Raw genomic sequence first — 22,512 nt, 5'->3', positions numbered from 1 at the left:
GCTTTCTGATGTAAACTAGTTAAAAAGAAAAGGTCCTCCATGAAATTTCACTGACTTTTTGAAACAAGCGTTCAGGTGCTTAGAACAGTTTGTCATGTTACCACCTAGCAACTTTAAATGAGTCTCTGACCCAGGAGGAGCCTGCCAAATAGTAGAGAGTAAGTCCAGAAGAGCTGCAAACCAAAGAAATTCTGCAAAGACACAAGGAAACCTTGAAAATTAGTCAAAACCACTGTTTCCTGGCATGGAGATTTAATGGGCTGAGCTGCCTTGTTTCATCTATTTGTTTGTAAAATAAAAGCCAAGAGACTTATACAGTCTCATTTGTGATACCAGCAAGCCCAGCCAACTCCTAACCCTTTCGTTTCATGTACTGTCACCTGAAGCTTAGGGTGCAAGAGCAGTCAAGTCAGCTTGTCAAGTAAGCCACGCTGCTGGACAATTTTAAGACGAAAGGTGCCCCACCACTGGCAGAAAGTATCATAACAGAAGAAAACAGCTACAGCCAGGTAAGAGAGTGATGAAGACCCTAAACCAAGCAGCAGTAAAGAGAACACACACAAGCTAAAAAGTGTGACCACATTTCACTGTGAGAACAATTAACACACACCTGCAGATACAAAATTTCCAGGAAAAAAACATATGGTATTGAGGAAGGAAAGCAGATAATGAGATAGCAGGGGAGTGGAGTTTTTTTTTTTTAAGTGTACGTTGTTGTTATAGCAACAACACCATAACACCACCATCCATCAAGAGCATTCAGTACCAGAGAGTCAAGCAACCTGCTGTTGTTTTGCTCGTCTTTCTGCTTGTGAAGTGACTGCTGTACTAGTAAGAACTGTTATGCCTACTGAGAAATGATGAGGTTTATGCCAGCGTTGGGAAATCATAAATACCTTTCATTGATGTTACAACAGTTCTTTGGGCTCTAATTATTTGATTTCCTTGTGGGATACTTTTGATATTTTCTCTTAAAAAAAAAAAACAACCAAAAAAACCCCCAAAAAAACAAAAAAACAAAACAACACAAAACCCCCCCTAAAAAAAATCCTTGAAATTTGCATATCATTACAGTTCCTTTGGAGAATGCCACTATTCTTATTTGTATTATCACACCCTGTCTTCACTGGGCTAGGCGATGCATGAAGAACAAAAGGACAGTCCATTCCTCCAACAACATGGCTGCTACTTGCTCCAGCTTGGCTACTGAACTGCTCACAGACTTAAGTATCAATGACTTCTGTTGCAACGCATAGGCTGCCCTACACCAGTGCAGTTCAGAGACAGTACTAGTGAAGCCCTCCACAGTTTATTTTTGGTGGTTTTTACACAGTTGAGCTTCAAAAGCCATATCTCACCTTATGTACAACTATTTTATGTGAAGCAGCATGCTGTGATTAACCAGTTATCTATTAAAAAAAGCAACTATTATCTTCTGAGTGTTAAAATGGATCAGACGTCCAGTTAAGTTCCAGGACAAAGAGAATGAATCTCTAGATGAAAGGAAGAAGAAGTATCTTTTCAGTAGCCTTTCTATGCCCCAGATAGTATATGAGCAGCATAACATAGCCTGAAACAGAACAGAAGTCTTATTTAAATCTTCAGATTTCCCAGCTGGAAGTTAGAGATTACAACAATTGAACTCGTAGCTAACCAGAAAGGAGAGTAGTTCACAAGTAACAAAATTACAAATATTAAGATGAATTACTGACGATAACTGTAACCAGATCTTTAATGGAAAAGGTGTAGGCTCTGTTGTAGTTACTCCATATTGCAAAAAATTCTGAGTAAATACTGAGCAGGAACGCAAATCTTACAAGCTGAGGAAGCTAAAATAGGGAAAAGAGCATGCCAGAGAGATAATACATAAGATTTTCTTCTGCTGCGGTGAAGACTGGCTGAGCAAGGGTCCAAACCACAGAGCTTTCATGATCGCTCCTTAGCAAACTGTCAAAGATTTCAGTGTTTCAATCTCAAAGGTGAACACTGCCTCCTACAATAGCTCAGATAATGCAGATATGTTATTTTACATCTGCCCTTATATACTGTAATTTGAAGGTCAGATACTTAGAGACTTTTCTTCCATCTGTGCTATTATTCCATGGCACAAGTCCATAGCAGAACTGCAGCACTCCCATGTACCTTGCACAATCCAACTGCAGTAAATTCTCCCTGTTGGGATCGCTGCAAACTTTTAGAAGACCTAATTACATTGCCTCTGCTTGATAAATAAATATATATGCTTCAACAGCCCTCCATTTTTTATTATGAAAATTCAAAATAGCAATTTTCTTATACTAAACACAAATGTGAGCAATATTTTGTTCGTTTGATTGCAGGGTCACTGCATGCCTGATCCATGCAAACATAGAAGACTTGGAAATACCTCCTGATAAAAAAGTTTTATTTTTTAAGAGAAGTGGCATGGGCACTTCTTCAGATTTTTCCTCATAGCTTAAAAAAATTGAAGCTGAATAGTGCTTTCATCTGCCAATTCTGAAAAAAGTTCAATGCATTTGACTAGATAAAGTACAAATCTATAACATAGCTGCCTACATAACTGATCTTTAGGAGAAGGTAAGAAGGAAGACTGGTTATTTAATAGCACAGAGAAGAAATAGTAAGAAGATGCACACATCTGAATAACGCAAAACCATGACTGCATTTGTTGAAGAATAACAAAAAGGCAGAGGTAGCAGCAAAGTCACTTTGTTTCAGTATGAAAGGACATTACCCCAGCGATATTCAGGCTTTATCTGCACAAACCTTTTTGAGATAAAGGAAAATTGTTGCAGATTAGAGATATATTTGATCAAGACCCATATAAAAGATATTACAATTAGACTACTTAAAGTGCCTAACTACATAGCGTAATAGCCCATTTTCTTAAAACTTTCACAGGAAACTCACCCCATCTGGTCTGCCATCCGAGGCTGTAACAATCAGAATATAGCGATCAGTGCTTTCTCTGTCCAAGGGCTTTCCTAAGGCTAGCAGTCCAGAACTAGTAATAAAACAAAAACAAAAAACGTTATCACAACAGTTTTAAGATATCTGCAAGCACTTTTGTTCCACTACTTTGCGTAACACAAATGTTTCCCTTTGAGCAAGTTAATAAGCTTCTAGGCTTTATTACAACCAAAAGCATGCTTTGTATAGGTAAAGGCTAATAAAAACGATGAGCCAATTTCTAACCCTTTCCGCTTCGATACATGTATAATTTAGGATTAAAATAACAACCTAGTGATCTACACGATTATACAAAAGATAGACCTACACTGAACACAAGACCCTCATTAGTTAGAAAGCTGCATGCTATAATAAATGAGAAGAGAGAAACACAAGCAGTCCATTAATCACAGAGGAGTCCTGATAGCCCTGATAGGATTGCAGCAGTAAACTCTGGGAATACAACATGCACAGTCTTAAGTATGAGGCTCCGTAGAGTTTTATAGGGAAAGGCTACTAACTTGCATGTTGCGTGACTGCACTAAAAGTGCTGCAATGAGCTAATGCCCTTTCAGTGCAAGCACAGATATACCATATTCCCCAATAACAAAATATTAACATAGGCACAAATGTTGTGGAAAATGAATCGGGATATTGTGATTATTGATGCCCATTTAAAAAAAAGATGACGAATGAAGGGCTATTTGGAAGCCACATACACAAAAAATAAAACAAAATTTTACAAAAATGCTGTTTGAAAGCATTGCAAATTCCTATAGCTGCTGACAAATAAAACGACCTAGATTTTGTCTCTAGGACGATCCAATTTCCTCATGCAGACGTCTGGAAGCTACCTGGAGGTGTGCTGTAGCAACTCAGAGACAAGATCCCACCGTGGGCTCATTACTTTTATATTAGGAAGCATCAGAAACCGTTGAGTTGACAATCCTGTCAATCCTTAAGCAAGCTAAACTCTGCTTAACTGAACTGGCACAAGCAGTACTTCCGTGACCAGCGCTAAAGCTCTGCATTTCATTTACAGGATTTTGGTGTCTACTGGAACATGGTCAAGTGTGTAACAAATTGAGATCTCTGTTAAATACCACCCAATCCAATCTATTTAATAAATATACACGAACAAACATGGAGCCGGGATGACATTTATCCTCTTGTTGCAGGCTGAACAGCTCCTCCCCTCAAACTCCACCAAATGTGTCACAGTCAGCTTGTAACATTTTAAGGAAAGTGTAACAACACATGATTTTGCAGTGCAAAATCCACATGGGCTGGGTTCTTGCTATGCTGTGACTTTTCATGTGTTATTCCATTTTTAATGAACATATCGGACATGAGCATTTGTCAGGTGCAACTATAAATTTTACTGGTTGAACCTACATTTTATGTTATATTTTATGTTCTATACCTAGAACCTGAACAGCTACTTGTTCAGAAAGAGGTTTTATTAAAACAACCAACAAAAGCCAAAGCCAAACCAAAAAGTATCACCAAACTATGAGGTCTCATTAACTGTACTTCTCCAAAACGCTTGGGTGTAAATAATCTGTACCTAATGATGTTTTTTCCCTAGACTATAAATTTCTGCAGAGTTTCTGCTGTGATTCTTTACTCTCAGAGAAGACCTCAACAAACTGGTTCCAGGCCAAGACTTTTTCCACCATTGTTTTCAGCAGAGACAAATACCAACACTTACTGGCAAGCTGTTAGTGCAAGCAGTTTCTTCAAATAAATACTACAGAAATAGGTGGAAAAAGTGAGTGGGAGCATAGCTCTCCCCTAGGACTGAAAGGTCAGTAGGTAAAATAATATCCAAGCTCAGTAATCAAAGAAAAGAATATTTCAGGAGATGCTACGTTCAATCTGCTTCATTGCTACACAACTAAAACATAGGCACGTGTCATGTTTAGCTTCGTCAAAAAAAGGAAAACCTAGCAACTTCCTAACTTGTACCTAAAATACTTTTTGGAGGTTGGTAAAAAGCAACGGGACACAGGAACATTGCGTGCAGCTTTGTAACCCAGTAAATATGGAGCTGACATGTCTTGTGCCAAGCTACAACAGGGCCTCAGGACCTGTCACGTTTCTTTGCATGGACTTGCCTTGGCCTGCTCAGAGGTTGGTTTTACCTTTAAACAGCAATTATCTAATGGGCAGGTACCTGACACCAATGTTGTTTCAGCTTTTGCTTATTTTTCTACAATTTTGTAGCGTGATGCCTATTTTTATATACATTTTTTGTAACTAATAGGTAGCTATAATGTGGTTATTGTATGGAGACTGTACTACGTATGGAGCAATACAGGCATGGGCTCTAGCGTAGTGAAAGTTCAGGCAGAGGATGACACCAGAGCCCCTGGGCTAGAAACACCTCACCAGTGGCCTACTGCCGATAAAGAAACACAACCTGAGGAGCTGCCCAAAACCAGTTTGGGATCACAAAGAGAATAATAAACAAGTACCCACATATGTAAAGCACACCACATGCAGTAAGTTCAGATGTAAGCTAGACTTGCATACAGATGGGGGAAAAAAAAGTGTGGTACAGAGCGTATTAACAAACATAAAACGACTTGAAATGGATCCTAGGGTGAGGACAATCAAACCCTCAGCATCATACTCCTCCTCCCCGGGCAGGACTTCAGATGCTGAAAGACTCAGCATAGACCCCTGCTCCAGAGGAAATTACTGCCCTGAGGGCCCAAAGGGAAAGTGGAAGGGTAAAGTGTAACACCAGAGCGAGGGAAAGACCTTAGAAAGTTTGCGTACATATTTATATATGTTTTTCTCTATACGGTCATACATCTAGTAATCTAAATATATGTAGCTATATATAGCTATAATAATATATCACTATATAAAAATATATATAGCTATATACCATTGAAATACGTGTATATATACGTCTATATGATTATACATATATAAATGTTAGAATTATACATATACCTAATAAATTACATCATACATTGTATATTTACATATATACACATACTAAAACATACATATATATGCAATTTTAGCTATTTGCATTAGTGTCATAACTGGACAACTAATAATCGTTTGATTAGACTATTAAGACTTTAATTAGGCTAACAGTAAATTCTTAGCTTTGCATACCTACATGGCCCACAAAAAGGCAATGAGTGAAAAGGTGGGATTTCCAGCAACCTATCCTGCAATTTGTGTGCGTATCTCATTTTTGCTTCCAGTCTCATGTACGGTCTTCTGCTAAGGAATATTCAACTGAGCTCAATTAACGTTATTGTTATATTACTAAAGGCCATTTAATTTTTAAACTAAACTTTTTATAATTTATAAAGAGCAGATGTTGAAACAGTAGTGACGCTTCTGAGAAAGGCATTAACTTTCTTTGAGGGCTGTAGGAAAGTCAGATGTATTATTAACTGACACGAAATGCTAAGCCATGCTCTTTAACAATTCTCTTATTTCCAAGTGTTTTCGCAAATCAATTAGCTATCATAATAGATCATACGTATTTTTCAGCATTGGTTCAAGACACTGCAATAAAATTTGAACAGATGAATTTTTTTTGAAAGGAACAGTGAATAAAACATAAAACACTTATGTGGTAAAGTATTAAAAAAAAAAAACAACGTGGCGCTAAGAATAAAATATTGACAACAAATACTGCTTTACTAACACTGACCTTTAGCTGCATGTATCCATTTAAATTTGTTATTAACATGTTTACACTATCATACCACCTTTTTTATCTCCTCCTTCCTACGGCTTGAACAATTGCAATCTACTGTCTCCATTTCAACAGATGAACATCGTTCAAGAGACAGGCTAATTTATAAAAACTCTCATGTTTTACTCGAGGATTCAGACGTACTCGCACTCATTTAATACTCCAGCTTTTAATCATCACTTTCCCTGGGGAACATAAGGATGTACCGAATTACTACAGATCGTGCTCAGGTTGTATTGCCAAAGAAGAAAAAAAACAAAACCATCTCACAATCCTGAGATTGAGGATAAAAGAGATCCAGTAGGTAGATGTAAAAACTGGTAATATTCAGTACTCATGCCACCAGTTAGGGAATTACATAGGGATTAACTGACATGCTCCAGGATGCAAGAAAATAATCCAGATGAGAAAAAGGAAGAGAGAGAAGCATGTTCATGGTCTCTGCCTTGGCCTTGAAGTCTCTAAAAATGTATTTATGTAACATTGAGATAAATTCCTGTAGCCTTAATATGCCACTCACATTAACTATATGCTTTGTTTAATATTAATCCTACTTTAATCTATCAAGACATTTCAGCATCCAGAAAAAACATGCAAAAGACTGAAGAAAACTTTGCGCAAACAATTTCCAAGAAAACAGATGCAAGGAGAGCAGGAAGGAGAAAACACTTCAGAGAGTCCTCCTTTTTACCAAGAGGCAACAGATCAAAAACACAAACACACGCTTGAGTTTGTGCTGAAACCCTCAATGTGCTCAGATCCATGTAGGACGGATGCAAGGCCGGGGGGTGTGTGTTGGGGGGGTGTCAGGCTGCCCCGGAGGCCTGGTGGGGACAGAGGACTCCCTGCCACCCCTGATGGGCCCTGGGAGGTGACACCTGCAACTGGTGCAACCCTGCCCTTGGACACATCGGGGTGTGCTGTGCCTGCAGCCTTCAGAGAGCATGCCAGAGATTTCTTATTTGTCTTCAGACTGAATTCGCAGCTGTGAATTCACATGCCACCTTTAATGGCTTGGCTTCTGTGTATCGCCACACTGTTTACATCCAAAGCTGGACAATACAGGAGCTGCCTAGGATCTGACTTCTAGAATACTTTCAACGCCATGGGCTTGGCAGTCCAGAAGCTGACCTGAATTTGCACACTTTTTTAAATGTTTTTCTAGCATGGGGAACTATCAGGATTTTTATGGTGCGATGTGAACAGCGCTGTGATAAGCATGAACTATACAAAACAACTACCCACTGAGTAACCCCCCCTTTGGAGCATCTCTCATGTAGCCAGGCACGCTCCTCATCATTCAAGTTCTAAAGGTCACAGAGCAGTAGGTCAGACCAAATTTCTCTATGTTAAGGGGAGGCTTGCTAGCATTGCTTGTGCAGAAAAATCTACAAATCTGTGCTGGAATTATGACTCCTAGTGCTCCCTCTGAGCTGATGAACAAAGCACACCTTCCCTGATTTGCACTGAAAACGTCAGCCCTAAGCAATGAATAAAACCAACAGCCCAACATCATCTCCTGCTCTTGCCACCTCAGTGAAACAAACAGTCTTCTCTTTCTAAGCTGTCCCTTTCCCTGCCTGACAAGTCTCTATTACTAGAGGGCTCATCAGTCTTGGTGGATAACAGCATCAGCATCTCTTGGGATCTTCAAGGCTTTTTTTCACATTGTTTCATAAGTGATTTGATTCTCCATATATGGGAGATTTATCATGGTGAGTAACCTAGAGCTTACTCAGAATATACAGACCTGTTTCAGTACAATCTCTCCCTCACACCAAATTAGAACAATTTTTTTGCAATTATACCCACACCATCAACAAATAAGCCCCAGGTTACTTTTGTCCCACCATCTATCATGGGAAAAGTCAGCTCACTACCCTCCCTTCTTCCTTCAAAGAAAAAAAAGATACTTTGGAGTGTAAATAACAGCTGCTTGGGTAAAATAAAGAAGGGAGTGGTGGGACAGGCACAGACCTACCTGGTGCTTGTAATTTCATAATGTACCCTCTCTTCCTAACTCTAAGTTGGTATTCATTTTAAGGAAAAGAGATTTTAAAACAATGCTCAAAAGACTTTCCACTACAGACTAAAATGCTTGAAGGCAGGAAACTAAAGCAAAAATTGTCCCTGTCATTATTCAAGAGCTGACAAGTGTAAGGTTTTTAATTAATCCGTGGTCACTCTTTTAAATGGAATGTTTCCACCTCAATGAGTTTTACCTACTGAAGTGTTTAAAAAATAAATAGTCCCCTGTGAAAAATTCCAGAGTGCAATATCGTTCACAGAGCTCTCATTAACATCTAAGAGCCAATCTAAGGAACACCTGAATATGTCTGATTACAAGTCGTCTTTTGCTCTCAGCCCACATATTCACTTGACTGAAAAGTTACAAGTCTATTTTCTAAGGGTTTCCCACTTACCTTTGAGAGAGATTAAAAACTTGTTGAGGATCTCCATTCTGAATGAGGTATCTTATAGGGTCACCCTCTCTATCAAAAGCCTTTAGGAAAAAAAGAGGATAAAATGAAGTCAGTTACAAAGCTTTCTTTTCTTCCCTTCAATTTATGAACTGGAAAATTAACCCCTGAAGTTCTATTAAAGTTATCTACAGGAATCACACTAACCTCCCTATTTCTAAGGCAACAGTGGTAATTACAGACGGGCTACTTAAAATAAAGCTGTAGCACATCAGAATTCTTATCCTACAGAGAAATGACAATATCTTGAATACAGACTTTCAAATTACTACTACACATAAACAGACAGCATCACAAGTATGAAATTCAGGCTTTATTCAGTTTGTCTCCTTTGTTCCTATTCTTTATTTCTACTTCTTATCCAGATTCTTCTTTCTGTTAGTTTACCAGAATCCCAATCCTTTTGCTGATGCTCCATTGAGCAGCGTAGACATTGCAGCACTCACCCTCCACCACAATTTGCTTTTGCGAGGATGAAGATCAGGATGAGACCTTCAGAAGGACTATTAACAGCACCAAAACAAGTATATTCCACCTACTAGATGATAAAACAGTTTTTCAGAAGTTGAGTAAACTACTTTTGAAGTTAAACTTCGGCTAATCTATTTCTAAAAATGGCCATGTAATTGTTACTTTTTTGTCAAGTGGACACACACCCTTTCCCCAAAAAGACTATCGGGCGCTTTTGAGAGAAAATACTGTCTACCGAACTGTCTCACAGTTACAACTATTTAGCATTCAAAATCTAAAGTGATTAAGCATGTCAGCAAAAACAATGAAAACACTGCTGTGAGAATTGTGGGAAGGCCAACCCTCAAGTTCAAAGAAGGGCAGATAGGATTTAATAGGAGACAGGTCAAAATTAAAAAGAAGATAAGGAGAGAGTATTTTTGTGTTTCTCATCTTTCAACAACCATCCCTTTTCTTATCTATTTTCCATAACCATTGCCTGTAGACCACACTCAAGAACTGTGTACCTTTGGGCCGACCGTCTAAAAAGCAGTTCTTAAGACAACATCAAAACACTTGTTAAATATTTGAGGTCTGGTAATATTCCATATTACCTATGGAACATGAGCAACACCTTCAACTACTGTTAAAATTCCACCAAAAAAAAAAAAAATGACGACTAATTGCCAACTTTCTGTTTGCCTGGAAAAGACAGCACAGATTTCATAAGCTTAAATACTCAGTTTATGAATGATTAAAATGCCCTGGCCAATTTTACACAGGGAATAAAAAAAGATGAAGAGAGAAATATACTCCACATAATAGAAGTCCTTTAATACAGATGGGTGTATTAATGCAGAATGAGGCAGTTGAACTAGCACTATAAAGACAAGGCATCCACATTTCAGGTCCAGGACCACCAGCCCTACAAGAGATACAGTCTTTGACTAATCCCCTAGAGATGAAGCCAAACATATTTGTGATTTAACAATTAAGTATTTTTCATAAACAGAAATTGTCTAGCTGAATTCAAGGCATGCATAGCATACTGGTAATATAAGATAAATCTACATTGCAGTAACAATAAGTAGAAGAGAACATTTTCTATGCGTTTCCAAAGTCTTAAAACTAACTGATGCATTTCACTCTTTCCCAAACACAGTAACTGGTTGTTTCTGGGGATCTTGGGCATGTAGCAAGAGAACAAACACTGTTTTATCACCAAAATGCTCACCAGCATCCTGGCTAGGAGGAGAGTAGCTGGCACGACCAGTTTGCATCTTCCCTGCCCTGCCTGGCACAGGCGCTCTCTCTCCCAGATTTACTCAGCATAGGTTACCAAGGATCATTTGAAAAGGAAAGCAAAATCTAGGTAAAATGTTTGGAGTTTAGTGAAACATTAAAGCAGACAGATTATTCCAACAACCTTCTAGCCACATTTAAATTGCGTAAAATCCTTAAATACTAAAACCTGCTAATAGCTTTTCTGCCCCCAAAGACCACCCAGGCCTTCAGCCATATATTCCAGCACCTGACAAGTAAACGCAAAGGTTTGTTTCTCAGCGTGCACCTGGCTCCCGTAACTCTCTGGGGTTTCCAAAACCAAGCATCTCCCCATCAGCGAGGAGAACGCTCCTGAACAGCCTGGCTCTTCAATTCTGAACTCACTGCAGGCATTAAAGACATGCTAGAAGTTGATTTTCAGCACTGAGCTAAATGAGTCATCCTCCCTCAGCACAGGTGACTGTATCAGCTTAACCATCCATAATAATCTTAATCTTTCATCAGCAAATGATTTTAATAGAAACTTACCCATTCACCTGCATCAGTGACTCAATTAGAGTTCCTTTATTTCACACACTTTGGTTTAGATTATTCTTTTTCCGTGCATTTACTGAATGTGCAAAACACACAGAGCCACACACTTCAGCTCATATGAATTGACCTAATTCCACTTAGTTCAGACTTCAACAGAGCTACACTGACTTAAAGCAGATAAGGCTATTGCTCTCTATGGCTTCTGTTTAGCTCAGGTATCTCCAGTCTTCTTCCTTTGAATGGCTTTATACAAAGTCTGAATAACGCTGTCGTGTTTGCAGGAGAGAGAGAACTGCACTCGAGTGCATGCTGTACTGAGTTTATTGCTTTAGACTTGAGGCCGTAATTATGTCATAAGAATATTAAGTTCCTGATCCACCCCAAAAAATCATCTAAAGAGTTGTAATTTATCTACCTATTTTGCACAGCTGGCTTTCAAGACATGTGGACAGAAGACAATGCAGCAAAAGCTTAGGGAACAGTAAATAAGCTAGGAGAAAGCTGATACATTAACCATGCAGCACCACACAGAGAAGCAACCTGGGTCTGCAAAGTATGTCAATGCAGCATTATTTATAAGGAGTACTGGACTAATGTGCTTTCACTGCTCCCACTTGCAGAGCTATATTGGGTGGTCAGTTAGTACCGGGACCTCTGCTTTTTGTTAGCCTGTTAACAGCAGTTGTTACACACACCAAGGGGAGTAAATATCTTCAGATGCTTTTCAAAAATGCCAGGCTAAAGAAGGCTGAGTGCCAAAAATCTCACTGAAATTCCACGTGAATGAGGTGCAGAAGTTCCTAAGCTCCTCTGATTTGCTGGCAAACATATAGAGAGAGATTCTAACATAAGAAATCACAGGCCTTTCACGTTTTGAGCCATTCGTGAAATTTTTTTCTCATGTGCTTTAGTCCCATATGCAACCTACAGTACCTTTTAGCACATTTAACACAAAAAAGAAGTTACAGAAATACCCCAAGTAAGCACTTTTCCTATATGATCCATGTAAAAGGGGGTATTTATTACAATTAAATGATTTTCAATCCCTATAAACTGTCCTTTTGCCCCATATGCAAGGACTGGGTTGTGCATGGCATGGACACAAACAGAAGGAATGTGGTAAAGGCTTACAGGGAAGTATCTGTACCTGCAGGTTTAACAAAACGGCTCCAATTCTCATGGCCTCACTGACTTCAAGGCTGTACATCAGCTGGGGAAAGCGGGGAGGGCTCTGGTTGTTGGGCGGAAGGACCTCAATGTAAACAGTAGTAATAGAGCTCCTGCAAGGCAAGGGGGGGGGGGAAAAGTCGTCAAAGCTAGTCAAAATCAATAAATCAACAAACACAAGGCAACCAACAATGTCTATTTTACACACTGTGTGTTCTCTAGCTCTAACAACCTCCCTTTGCTCCTTTAAAAGCTTCAGGCCATATTTTTCATTCTGCATCAAAAATAAAGCAGGCTGGCACATTAACAGAAGAAAAGCTAAATAATTTCTTTAAAAGTAGCCCAAGTGTTCTTTGAAAAACAAAACAATAAGATATCAGTGCACACTCCACATAAAAAGATGAGTCATAATTCCCTAGTGATGCTGTGTCCTCTAGAAGAGGATGACAAATTCTGAGATGGTAACTGCTCCTGCCATGCACAATATCCACCCCTGGAGCATCCCTGCTGTTGTTTGGTTTGCTACCTTTCTTTGGAAGAAAGAGAATAGAAATTGTTGACGGAGATAATAATGCTGGAAGACTAATGTACATAACTCTATAATAGGCTGCATCAATACTGTGGTTCACACAGATAAACCCAAGCCCACTTCAGACAGGTCAGCCATGGCAATACAGGAGGCTACAAAACCCACCAAGGAAACCTGGCAAACCCTCCGACTAACCCAAGTACTCAGCAAAAAGCAGTCCAGTTTGCAAGTTAAAAGCTCTTCTGGAAATACCAACATCCACTACAGACCCTGCAAAGACCATGCTGTACACACACTTGCTATTCCACTGCTCCAAAAGTCTCCCTGAAGTTGAAAGAGATTTAAAATTTGGCCTAAAGTGACCTTTCTCTTGCATCTTTGCTCAGTTACCCTGTCTGCCTTCTCTCCTGAACATTAAATCTGTACCCCTGCCCCAGAACAAACTCCCGTGGAGACCAAGTGTTACACTGCACGTGCAGATTTCCTCCCCATAAGCCCTTTGACAAATTGGTAAATCTCAAGCTTTAGGCCTGAAGGAACGAAACCACTTCAGGACAAAGGCAGATGTCCCAAATTTTTGGAGGGGTGGGGAGGCAAGGGGAGAAGAAAAACACGCACGCACAATGAGCTTGCAGGGCTAGCACACTCAGAGCATTTTTAGAGACTCCTACCAGAAATTGCCAGATATATTTTAGTTGAAACAGCTACCGTGTTAACTGATAGAGATCGTTAAACACCAAAACAATACGTCACTGATTGATATTTTTAATTAGCTGTACAGGATTCTGACCGAGCACAGTCACCGCTGTATTACAGATGCTTCCCACCGCCCTCTGCCAGCAGCTTTTGTAACTCTGTGCCACTGATTAGAGCTAGGCAGACCATCGCTGCAACATTGACAGACAGCTACATTTTACGGGCTGTGTCACGCAGCGGCTCTGACCACGCACCAAGATAAAACTATGAACACCTCTGTCCAGAAAGACAAGTCCCACCCATAGGTAAGTGCAGCAGAAGGAGCTCTGTCCCTAGGGGCACATCCACACACGCAGCCTGCACTCCATAGCCCATGAGGAAGGGATTAAACCCAGCCCGGTGCGTCCCACCTTTCACAGCTCAGCCACACATTTTGGCCAGCTTGGAGCACATACTGAGAGCTGCTTCACCGCTGCCTGCTTCAAACAGGAGACAGTCACACTCGCCAGCTGTATTGCACTTGCACAGGGTGCCCGTGCCCAGGAGCAGCAGCAGGGGGCTCAGGGGTCTCTGTGAGGAGAGGCTGGGGCTGCCCCAGCTGGTTCCAACAGCCCCTCCACCAGGCACAGCTGAGCCCCTCAGCCCCGATGGTGGTGCCTCTGGGGAAACGGATTTAAGAAAGGGGAAAAACACCAAACAGGAGAAAGATGAGGAAAAAAGTGTGAGAAACAGCTCTCCAAGCACCAAGGAGGAAGGAGGAGCTCCAGGCACCGGAGCAGAGATTCCCCTGCAGCCCCTGGGGCAACTTCAGTGGGGCAGGGAAAGGTGTAAGGAGGAAGGAACACCAGAGCGGGGCTGTTATGGACTGACTGTCACCCCATTCCCCACCCCCTGCGCCGCTCAGAGGTAGATGAGTTGGGAATGAAGGAGTGAAGTTGAGCCTGGGAAAAAAAGGGAGTTGGTAGAGGTTGTTGTTTCATTTTTTGTCTTTATTTCTCACCATCTAAACCCTTTTTAATTGGCAATTGCCTGTAACAGTAATCAGTAAGTGACCTCCCTGCCTTTATCTCAACCCACAAGCTTTCTCACCTTATTTTCTCCCCTGTCCTGTTGAGGAGGGAGAGTGAGAGAGCGGCCAAGGGTCAACCCACCACCTATATATTAAGAATATGTACAAGTTGACTCTAACGAGCCTTAAATGTTCAACTGCTCCACCGCTAGCCATGTCATGACAGCCTAGCAAACATCCATCTGTGCCCCAAAACCCTGGCTACCAGCTAGCCCAGGGCAATCCCAAGCTTCCCCCGGACAGTGATGCTGCGGATGCTGCCTTGCCACAGCCGTGTCTCTCTGGAGCAAGTGCTGGATTCACGTCTATCTACAAATACAGGAGATGAGGATCTTACTGCTTTGAACATAATAGCCAGGTCCTTATTTGATTTAGTCAAACGATAACAAGTGCATAACTTGCACTGAAATGCATCAGTGAATGACAGAGCCTTCCCATCTGTCATATCCTTGGCCATTTAAAGAAGCTGAATTTGCAGATTACTGACTCAATGGATATAAACAAAACCAGCGTAATCAGGGGAAGATGGACAATTACAAGTGAAGTCGATCATTCAGTGTAGATTACCTCCTCATAAAGTACAGTCAGTTTCCTGTCTTCTTGTCTATTTCAAAATACTCCCTTATATCCCACTAATCTTTCTGAATTGATGTTCCACACTTACATTGTTAGAGTAAAAAAAATACCATCACCAAATGCTCAACAGCAGACACAATGAATTAGCAGACAAAATATGACTTGAGCACTGGGGTTGCATATTTTCTTGGGATAGCTGCTGCCTGTGTATGATATACACATACAAATAGTTGCAGTTTAGTATGCATTTTTCTTCCACTGCTGAGTATTTAATAAAAATATATTGTTCCGTATAGTTTTTTTTCCTGATCCTGCTACATCTTAATAATACCCAAGCTAATTTATTGTCTATCAAGCTCTAAAAGAAAAAAAAAAAAAAAAGGTTTCTGCTCACCACACTAGTAAGTAAATTTTCTTCAAATCTTTAAGATCAGATCACTAAAGTAGAGCACTAGTAGTCTGCAAACTAAAAGCACTATAATATTACACAGCTACTTTTTTTCATTTCCATTCCATTTTTGATTAGGGCTTTGCATTTTAACCCACTCATTTTCTGTGTGTTATATACAGCCCATTTAAGCAGCTGGCAAAATCTACTTTGGCATGGGAAAGGAAAGGAGACAGATCTGAGCCTTCCAGTAACTGCAGTTGGTGGTGTAACACTGCAGGGACAGGTGAATACACTGAGAACAGAACAGAGCTCAGGAACTGAACAGTGCTCACAAACTCACATCAGCATGGAAACACAGCTTTTACGCTGCTCCAGCTAAATGATAATGCAAGGAAAGCACGGTCAACAAGTCACTGAGACTGTGTCCCTGTCTCTGCTTTAACTCTGTGTGCTTTCCACACACAACTATATTATAAAATGTATAATGAATATATTTATATATATGTGGACCGATATATCTTTGGTGAAACGATCTCTGCATATGCAAGTCAAAGAGAAAGTGTACTCTTCCACTACATATTTCAATAATCTCATGATCAAGTACTTTCTAGATTGGACCTGATCTGGCAAATCGCTGTTATCGCTAAGTGAAATGCTTCCACTGTACAAGAATCTGAGGTCAATGGTGAAAAGGCTAAGGTCTGAAATGAAATTGTTTGATTTTACAAATGTTCTTCTCATTTTTTTCAATAATAGAAACTGCTAATCACTATCTGCTTAACTATAACTCCAGTTCTAAAAAGCTAAATGTCATCTTTGAACTTTTATACTTTGTAGAAACTTAAATATACTTAAAGTACATAAGTGTACTTAAATATACCTCAATAACTTACATTCATGATGCTTGCTATAGATGGAAAGTTCAATAATACTCAACAAAATATCTTGTTTTATGCACAGTCACCCGCCAAGAATTTAATGTGGGATCCTATGCAAAAAAACCACCCAGAATGCACTTCAATTTAAATTTGTGCTCGCAAAGCTACAGAGCTACAGCTCCTGAGCCAGGTTTAGTAGTTTGGTCTTGCTTTGTGCATAAGCAAGGGGATAACTGAAACCCAGCCAGTTTACACATGACTACAGGTAGCCTGGTATGTCCTGCAGCAGAACCCAGATTTGGGAAAAAACACTTTAATATTTAAAATTACATCAAAATCCTTTACTTATTTATTTTACAGGGCACACACCTTCCTGCCTGCACAGATGTGTAATGGCTGGCTAGACCTAGCCCATTCCTAGAAGTCTCAAGTACTGGTTACTGCCTCCACCAAGGCAACGTGAACCACCTAACACAACATGGCAACTTCGCATTAGAAGGAGCAAGAAATTCATACAACCCCAACTGCGAGGTACTAACCACCTCGCAGCCAGAAGGAAGGAACTAAGGAGATGCAAAAGAGCAGTCTTAAAGACCTCAGAGCTGTAGCTCACATGAGCTCTCCCTGGCTTTTCTCTGCATAAAATGATAGGAGGCTGCTTCAAGCACCACCAGCCCATTTCTGGTTTTCCAGCCTTACAGAAAGAACATCAGCAAGGCAGAGAAATCTTTTTATCCAAATGTCCCTTACCAGACAGTAAGAGCTGTCAGCATTCTTTCTCCATGGCACCTCGCTGAAGCTCCAGTTGCCCTCCCCCTGATTTTTCAACCTTCACAGACACAGAAAAAACAGCTCTCGGCCCCAAATACACCTCAGGTCAAGGCCAGGCTGGCCCCAGGACCACCCACCCCAGCTACGGGAATACTGCCTAGACGGAGCGGTTTTTTGAACACAACATTAAAAGCTATGAAGCAAATTACATGCTGCAATTCCATAAAAGTGGAGACAAGCAGAAATTACAAGAAAGGAGAGCTTTTCCACTTTTGAAGATTATTGCAATAAAGACATTTTAGAGGAGGAAGCACGTGCTCCCAACATACATCATCAGAAGTATATATTTTTGGACAATACAAAGATTTCTCAAACATAAAAGGAGCTGATAGCAATCAAAGCTGTATTGTAGGGGCTACTGTTGTTGGGGCCACACGGCTAGATTCTGAAGCTCTCTGAAGTGGCATTATTGCTTTTTCTCCTCCACTTTAATACTATGCTAGTACTACACAAAAGTAAGTGCATAATGGTCCACAATCTTCTCCTCAGCACTAACAGCCTACTATCAGCTACCCTAAGGGAGAGCTCATCAAGAAAGCAAGCCACAAAAGGAAAGGAGAAGAAAATTCAACCAGAATATTGTGTTATCAGATACTCGTTTTATGAACAATCTAACAATCTGAATACTTCAGTGACTGGAAAATGTAGTTATAAAATATGTGCAGAACAGTATGAGCTACTTTCTTGGAGACACGATAGAAGCAGCAGGTCCTGAAGAAAAGCCAATGACTGAAATTCCACTTTTGTGTTATCTTTCCTTCTTACATTCCCCATTTGAGGAAAAGAGAAAAGGTTGGGGGAGATTTAAATGCTGGAAACTACTGTTCCTCTCTCTCATCCTCTTTGGACAATGAGGTTGTCACATTATCAATACCAGGCCCAGAACATGAGAGCCACTTTTATGCACCCTCCCACACCTTCAAGAAAGCAGGACTCAATATCTTTATTTTTCTGAGAGCATCCTATTCTATCCATACTAAATTTACAGGCTGCTCTTCTCTATCAGCTGGTGGAGAAAAGAAATCATTCTGCTGGTGAGAATTTAGATCTCAGTGGGAGCGCTGCTCACCATTGGCACAGTTTGTCAGGTATGGCCACAGCATGCCAAGTCGGGGATGACCTTGCATACCCTATACCTGGAGAGAAGGTCTCCAGCTCAGCAACCAGACTATTTCTGATCCTTTCTGCATCACAGCAAGCTGCGTTCTGAATAAAAAGCACCTCCCTTCTCACTTGCTTTCTTCCTTACACTCCTTCATTTCAATTTCTTGTAACAAATGGGCATGCACAATGACAGCACAACATGGCAACTTTTGAAAAATAGACCATTACAAGCAAATGAAATAATGAAAACTGTACTGTAAGGAAAACACAAATAAGGAGCAAAAAGTGAAAGACTTCTAATACGACACTTTTCCAAAATGTGGTCCTTACACCAAACAGAACACATTGAATTGTATTCCAGTGCGGAGTTTAGACATAAGGGTGTGCCACACTTCTTACGCGCTGCTAAGCACTGATTAAAAAATTAGTTTCGTTGTAAGATGAATTACCTTCTTTGCGCAGGAGGAGCACTATCAGATGCTTTGACAGTGAGCGCGTAGGATCGCCCCACTGACAATACAACTCCTGGAGCAATGGTGATAAGGCCTGTTCGGTCATTGATGATGAAGTCTCCCTGATCCCCAGCCAAAATTTCATATACTATCTGTCCATTGGGTCCCTCGTCCGCATCTACAGCGGTGAGCTGCAATTCAAAACCAGAATGTCAGCACGCATGGTTCAGTGTTGTAGTTTAATAGTTTCTTATAAGGCAACTCGGTAGGGGTAGAGGAAGCAGAGATGACGGAAAACTTGAACACCTGTAACATATGCCGTAATTTCTAATTACTGTACAACAAGGATACAATTTAAATGAAGGATAATAGATGTCAAAACATCATGAAGCAGAGAAAAACTGCTTACCTAAGATTGCAAGCAAATTATTTTAAGATACAAATTAAGAAAACTCATTAAAACCAAGTTTACTCTCTGTGGATTGGCATTTGTAACACTTCCTATAAAAGGGGGGGGTGGGGAGATACTTATTGTGTCATAAATCTAGCAAGAGGATCATATTTAATTACTGAAAGTTCCCATCCCTCTCTATACTCCTGAAAGTGACAGCCTTGTTACTGCCAGAAATTCTAATACCCAGGTCTTGCATTACAAGCCCTCGTTGCGTGGAACTGGAGAACAACGTTTGCATTACTCACGTGTGCACGTACCGTAAAGGAAGCCGAGTGGAAGGGAAACGGCAGCTGTTCCCATATGAATACACAGGTAGGAGGCACAACCACGCACATTACTGACGCGCAAGGCCCATTTCACAAGGCAACATGACACCACCTACCTGAAAGGCTGTGCTTGAGGGGGCAATCTCAGAGCCATGCAATAAATGCAGCTGAGCATGTACTTCTGTACTTTGTTGCCTCTACACTCTCTCTCTACTGGGACTGTGATTACTCTCGCATGTAGCATTTCTTCTATATAATTGTACAGTTTTGATTCGCAGCAGGACAAAAACCTAACGCCTAATATTTTAGACCCCAGTTAAAATGATGAACATGAGTTTGTTACCAATGAAATGAGGGGGTTCTTATCTTGCTCCTGGGAAAGGCAACAGGTTTATCCCACTTCTGTAGTGTGCCACGCTAAATCAAACATTTACACACAGGGCCAGAAAATATAGCTCAGTAATCTTATTTGTTTGCTTTTAGACAAAAGTGTCAAGTACCAATGACTCTGACTGCCAGGCCATAGAGCAAATAACTAGCAATCTGAGATGTCAAATCAGACCCCTGCCGTAACACAGTCAGAAATACGCATCCGTGCCTCAGTCATGCCAGTTGACAGCCCCATGTCCTAGCTAAGCTCTTTCACCTCTCCTCTCCCTTTACACATATATAGAATATAGAAGTTATTCTACATACAACATATAATCACACAGCAAACTGCTCACAGTGCCTATCACTTGACCTGTATTACCATGATAAAAATTGCAACTTAATTATCACCATATTCAAGAAACAAAAAGGAGCACAGCATTCTGTTACGTTTAGGGTTGAGTCACCCAAGTACCACCAAACTACGCCAGTACCTCTGGACTTTCTAAGGTGAATTTTTTCTTCCCGTAGGGGTTAGTTTGCTGATACACACACAGTTTTCTCAATCGGCTCTTAATTTTGTATGACTATGTATTACCTCAAACAGTGCAGGGGATGACATAAAGCTGTATGAGCAGTACTTGAACATCTAGGAGGCCACAGCCGCAGCAGGCAGCGACAGCTCTGCCTGTGCACCCAGCTACCCGGTACCAACAGCGGTGGAGTGGAAATGACAGAGAATGATGGCACAGCGGGCTCCTGCTGCTCCCAGCTGCAGGCGAGCAGTTTGAGGTGGGAAATGGTAAGGGGCACCAGCAGGCACAGCAGCAGAGCTCCCACCCCACCCCGGGATGTACAAAGCAGTAACAAATCCCAGCCTCAGAAATGATTCCCTGCAGGGCTCCTAAAGTGAGAATGAAAAAAAAGAATAGACACGTAGCTTCTTGAAAGGTCTCTGGTGGCCGATCTGCTTTGGCTTTCTTGACACAAACACTCATGCCAGTGGGCAGCACTGCACATAGGATTGCAAGTCCAGGGTCTAAGGGTAACACACGATGACACAAAACCGTAGCGACGATGGTGAAGCCGACAGCAGGATCAACAGACGTTGTCTCAGCCAGGGCCAGGCAACACAGCAGGCTAAACGTCTGCCTGCCAGACACCCTCTTCTCATCCCTGTGACACTCTCAAAGCTGGCAGCAGTGCAGACAGGTAGAGGAACTCATTTAAGTCTCTGCTACATTAGGATATAATGTAGTCTATTAATCAATATAGCATCACACTCAACGTTCAGCAGGCCACAGCCTTTCAGAGCACTGCCTACAACTTTCAAACCACCGTTGCCCAAGGATAGCTAAAGAACTGGAAGAGGAGAAACCAAACTTTGCAATTAGAGCAAGAAGGGAAATGAATTATAAAACCCAAAGCTGTCATATTCAAGTTAATCATGTTTGCATACATTAAACACCAAGGGGAATATGTGAAAAACTCAGGGATCTAGGTGCTTTAAAGGATAATCTCGATTCTTTATACACATAGGCTCAGTGAAATATGAAATTGCATATGAAAAGTCAAAAACTTGCTCAAAACCAAGAACTAAGCCCACAATAGCTTAAACAGAATAAATTAATTGAAATGCTAAAAGATAAGTGATTAGGTGTATTAACGGAAGCGGGGTTTACCTTCTTTGTTACGAGTGCAAGCTATTACTGCTGTTGGGGACTAAGCTACTTTATGGAGGACCAACTATTTTTAACATGGAATAGGTTGTACACAGTATTCATCAACTGAAAAGCACGTTAGTTACTTTTCTCCTGAAGTAATCCATGTTCTGCTGCTTTCACACACAGCACAGCGACCCAAAGCAAATTTCCAACACAGAAGTATTTAACTTTATCTAAACTGATTTTCATTTCTTTGTCATAGATGCTTCCCTCCAACAATGCAAACTGATCGCTGCTGGGACTTGAATAAGCAAATCTTCTTAATTCATCCTCCTGTAGTATTTTGAGACATACACAGGATAAACACTTGAAATACCTCAAAAAATCATGAAACACAGATAATCTCCCTCTTAGAAGTTTAAAAAACCAAATTAATATCCATGTGTTGTTTTTGGAGAACAAATCTCATTCTATGTTTTGTTTTGAAATTCTGAAAAAGTCATCCTATGAAGACTGCACTTTTGGAACGTGCTTCACATTCCATCCATATGATGTCCTGATACACCAATATATTAACTTGCAACGGTCAGAGTTAACACACCAAAACTCAGCATATAAAACAGACTTTCTGCACCCTTT

The 22,512-nt window shown here is 40.6% G+C and overlaps 1 protein-coding gene across 4 annotated transcripts in view; it reads right to left on the bottom strand.

The window, feature by feature from the left end:
- Positions 1 to 22,512, bottom strand: part of PCDH15 (protocadherin related 15) — a gene marked incomplete at both ends in the record, with an annotated part of 380,170 nt that overhangs the window by 158,801 nt on the left and 198,857 nt on the right. For all 4 annotated transcript variants that reach the window (XM_082311053.1, XM_082311051.1, XM_082311054.1 and 1 more), the window contains 4 exons: positions 2,911 to 3,004; positions 9,103 to 9,182; positions 12,575 to 12,707; positions 19,118 to 19,311. In XM_082311053.1, the coding sequence (XP_082167179.1) occupies positions 2,911 to 3,004; positions 9,103 to 9,182; positions 12,575 to 12,707; positions 19,118 to 19,311 (501 nt within the window). The remainder of the gene's footprint in view (positions 1 to 2,910; positions 3,005 to 9,102; positions 9,183 to 12,574; positions 12,708 to 19,117; positions 19,312 to 22,512) is intronic.

The sequence above is a fragment of the Platalea leucorodia genome, assembly GCF_965183815.1.
Source record: "Platalea leucorodia genome assembly, chromosome: 4".
Lineage (NCBI taxonomy): Eukaryota > Metazoa > Chordata > Aves > Pelecaniformes > Threskiornithidae > Platalea > Platalea leucorodia.
This window is presented reverse-complemented; position numbering and strand designations above follow the sequence as displayed.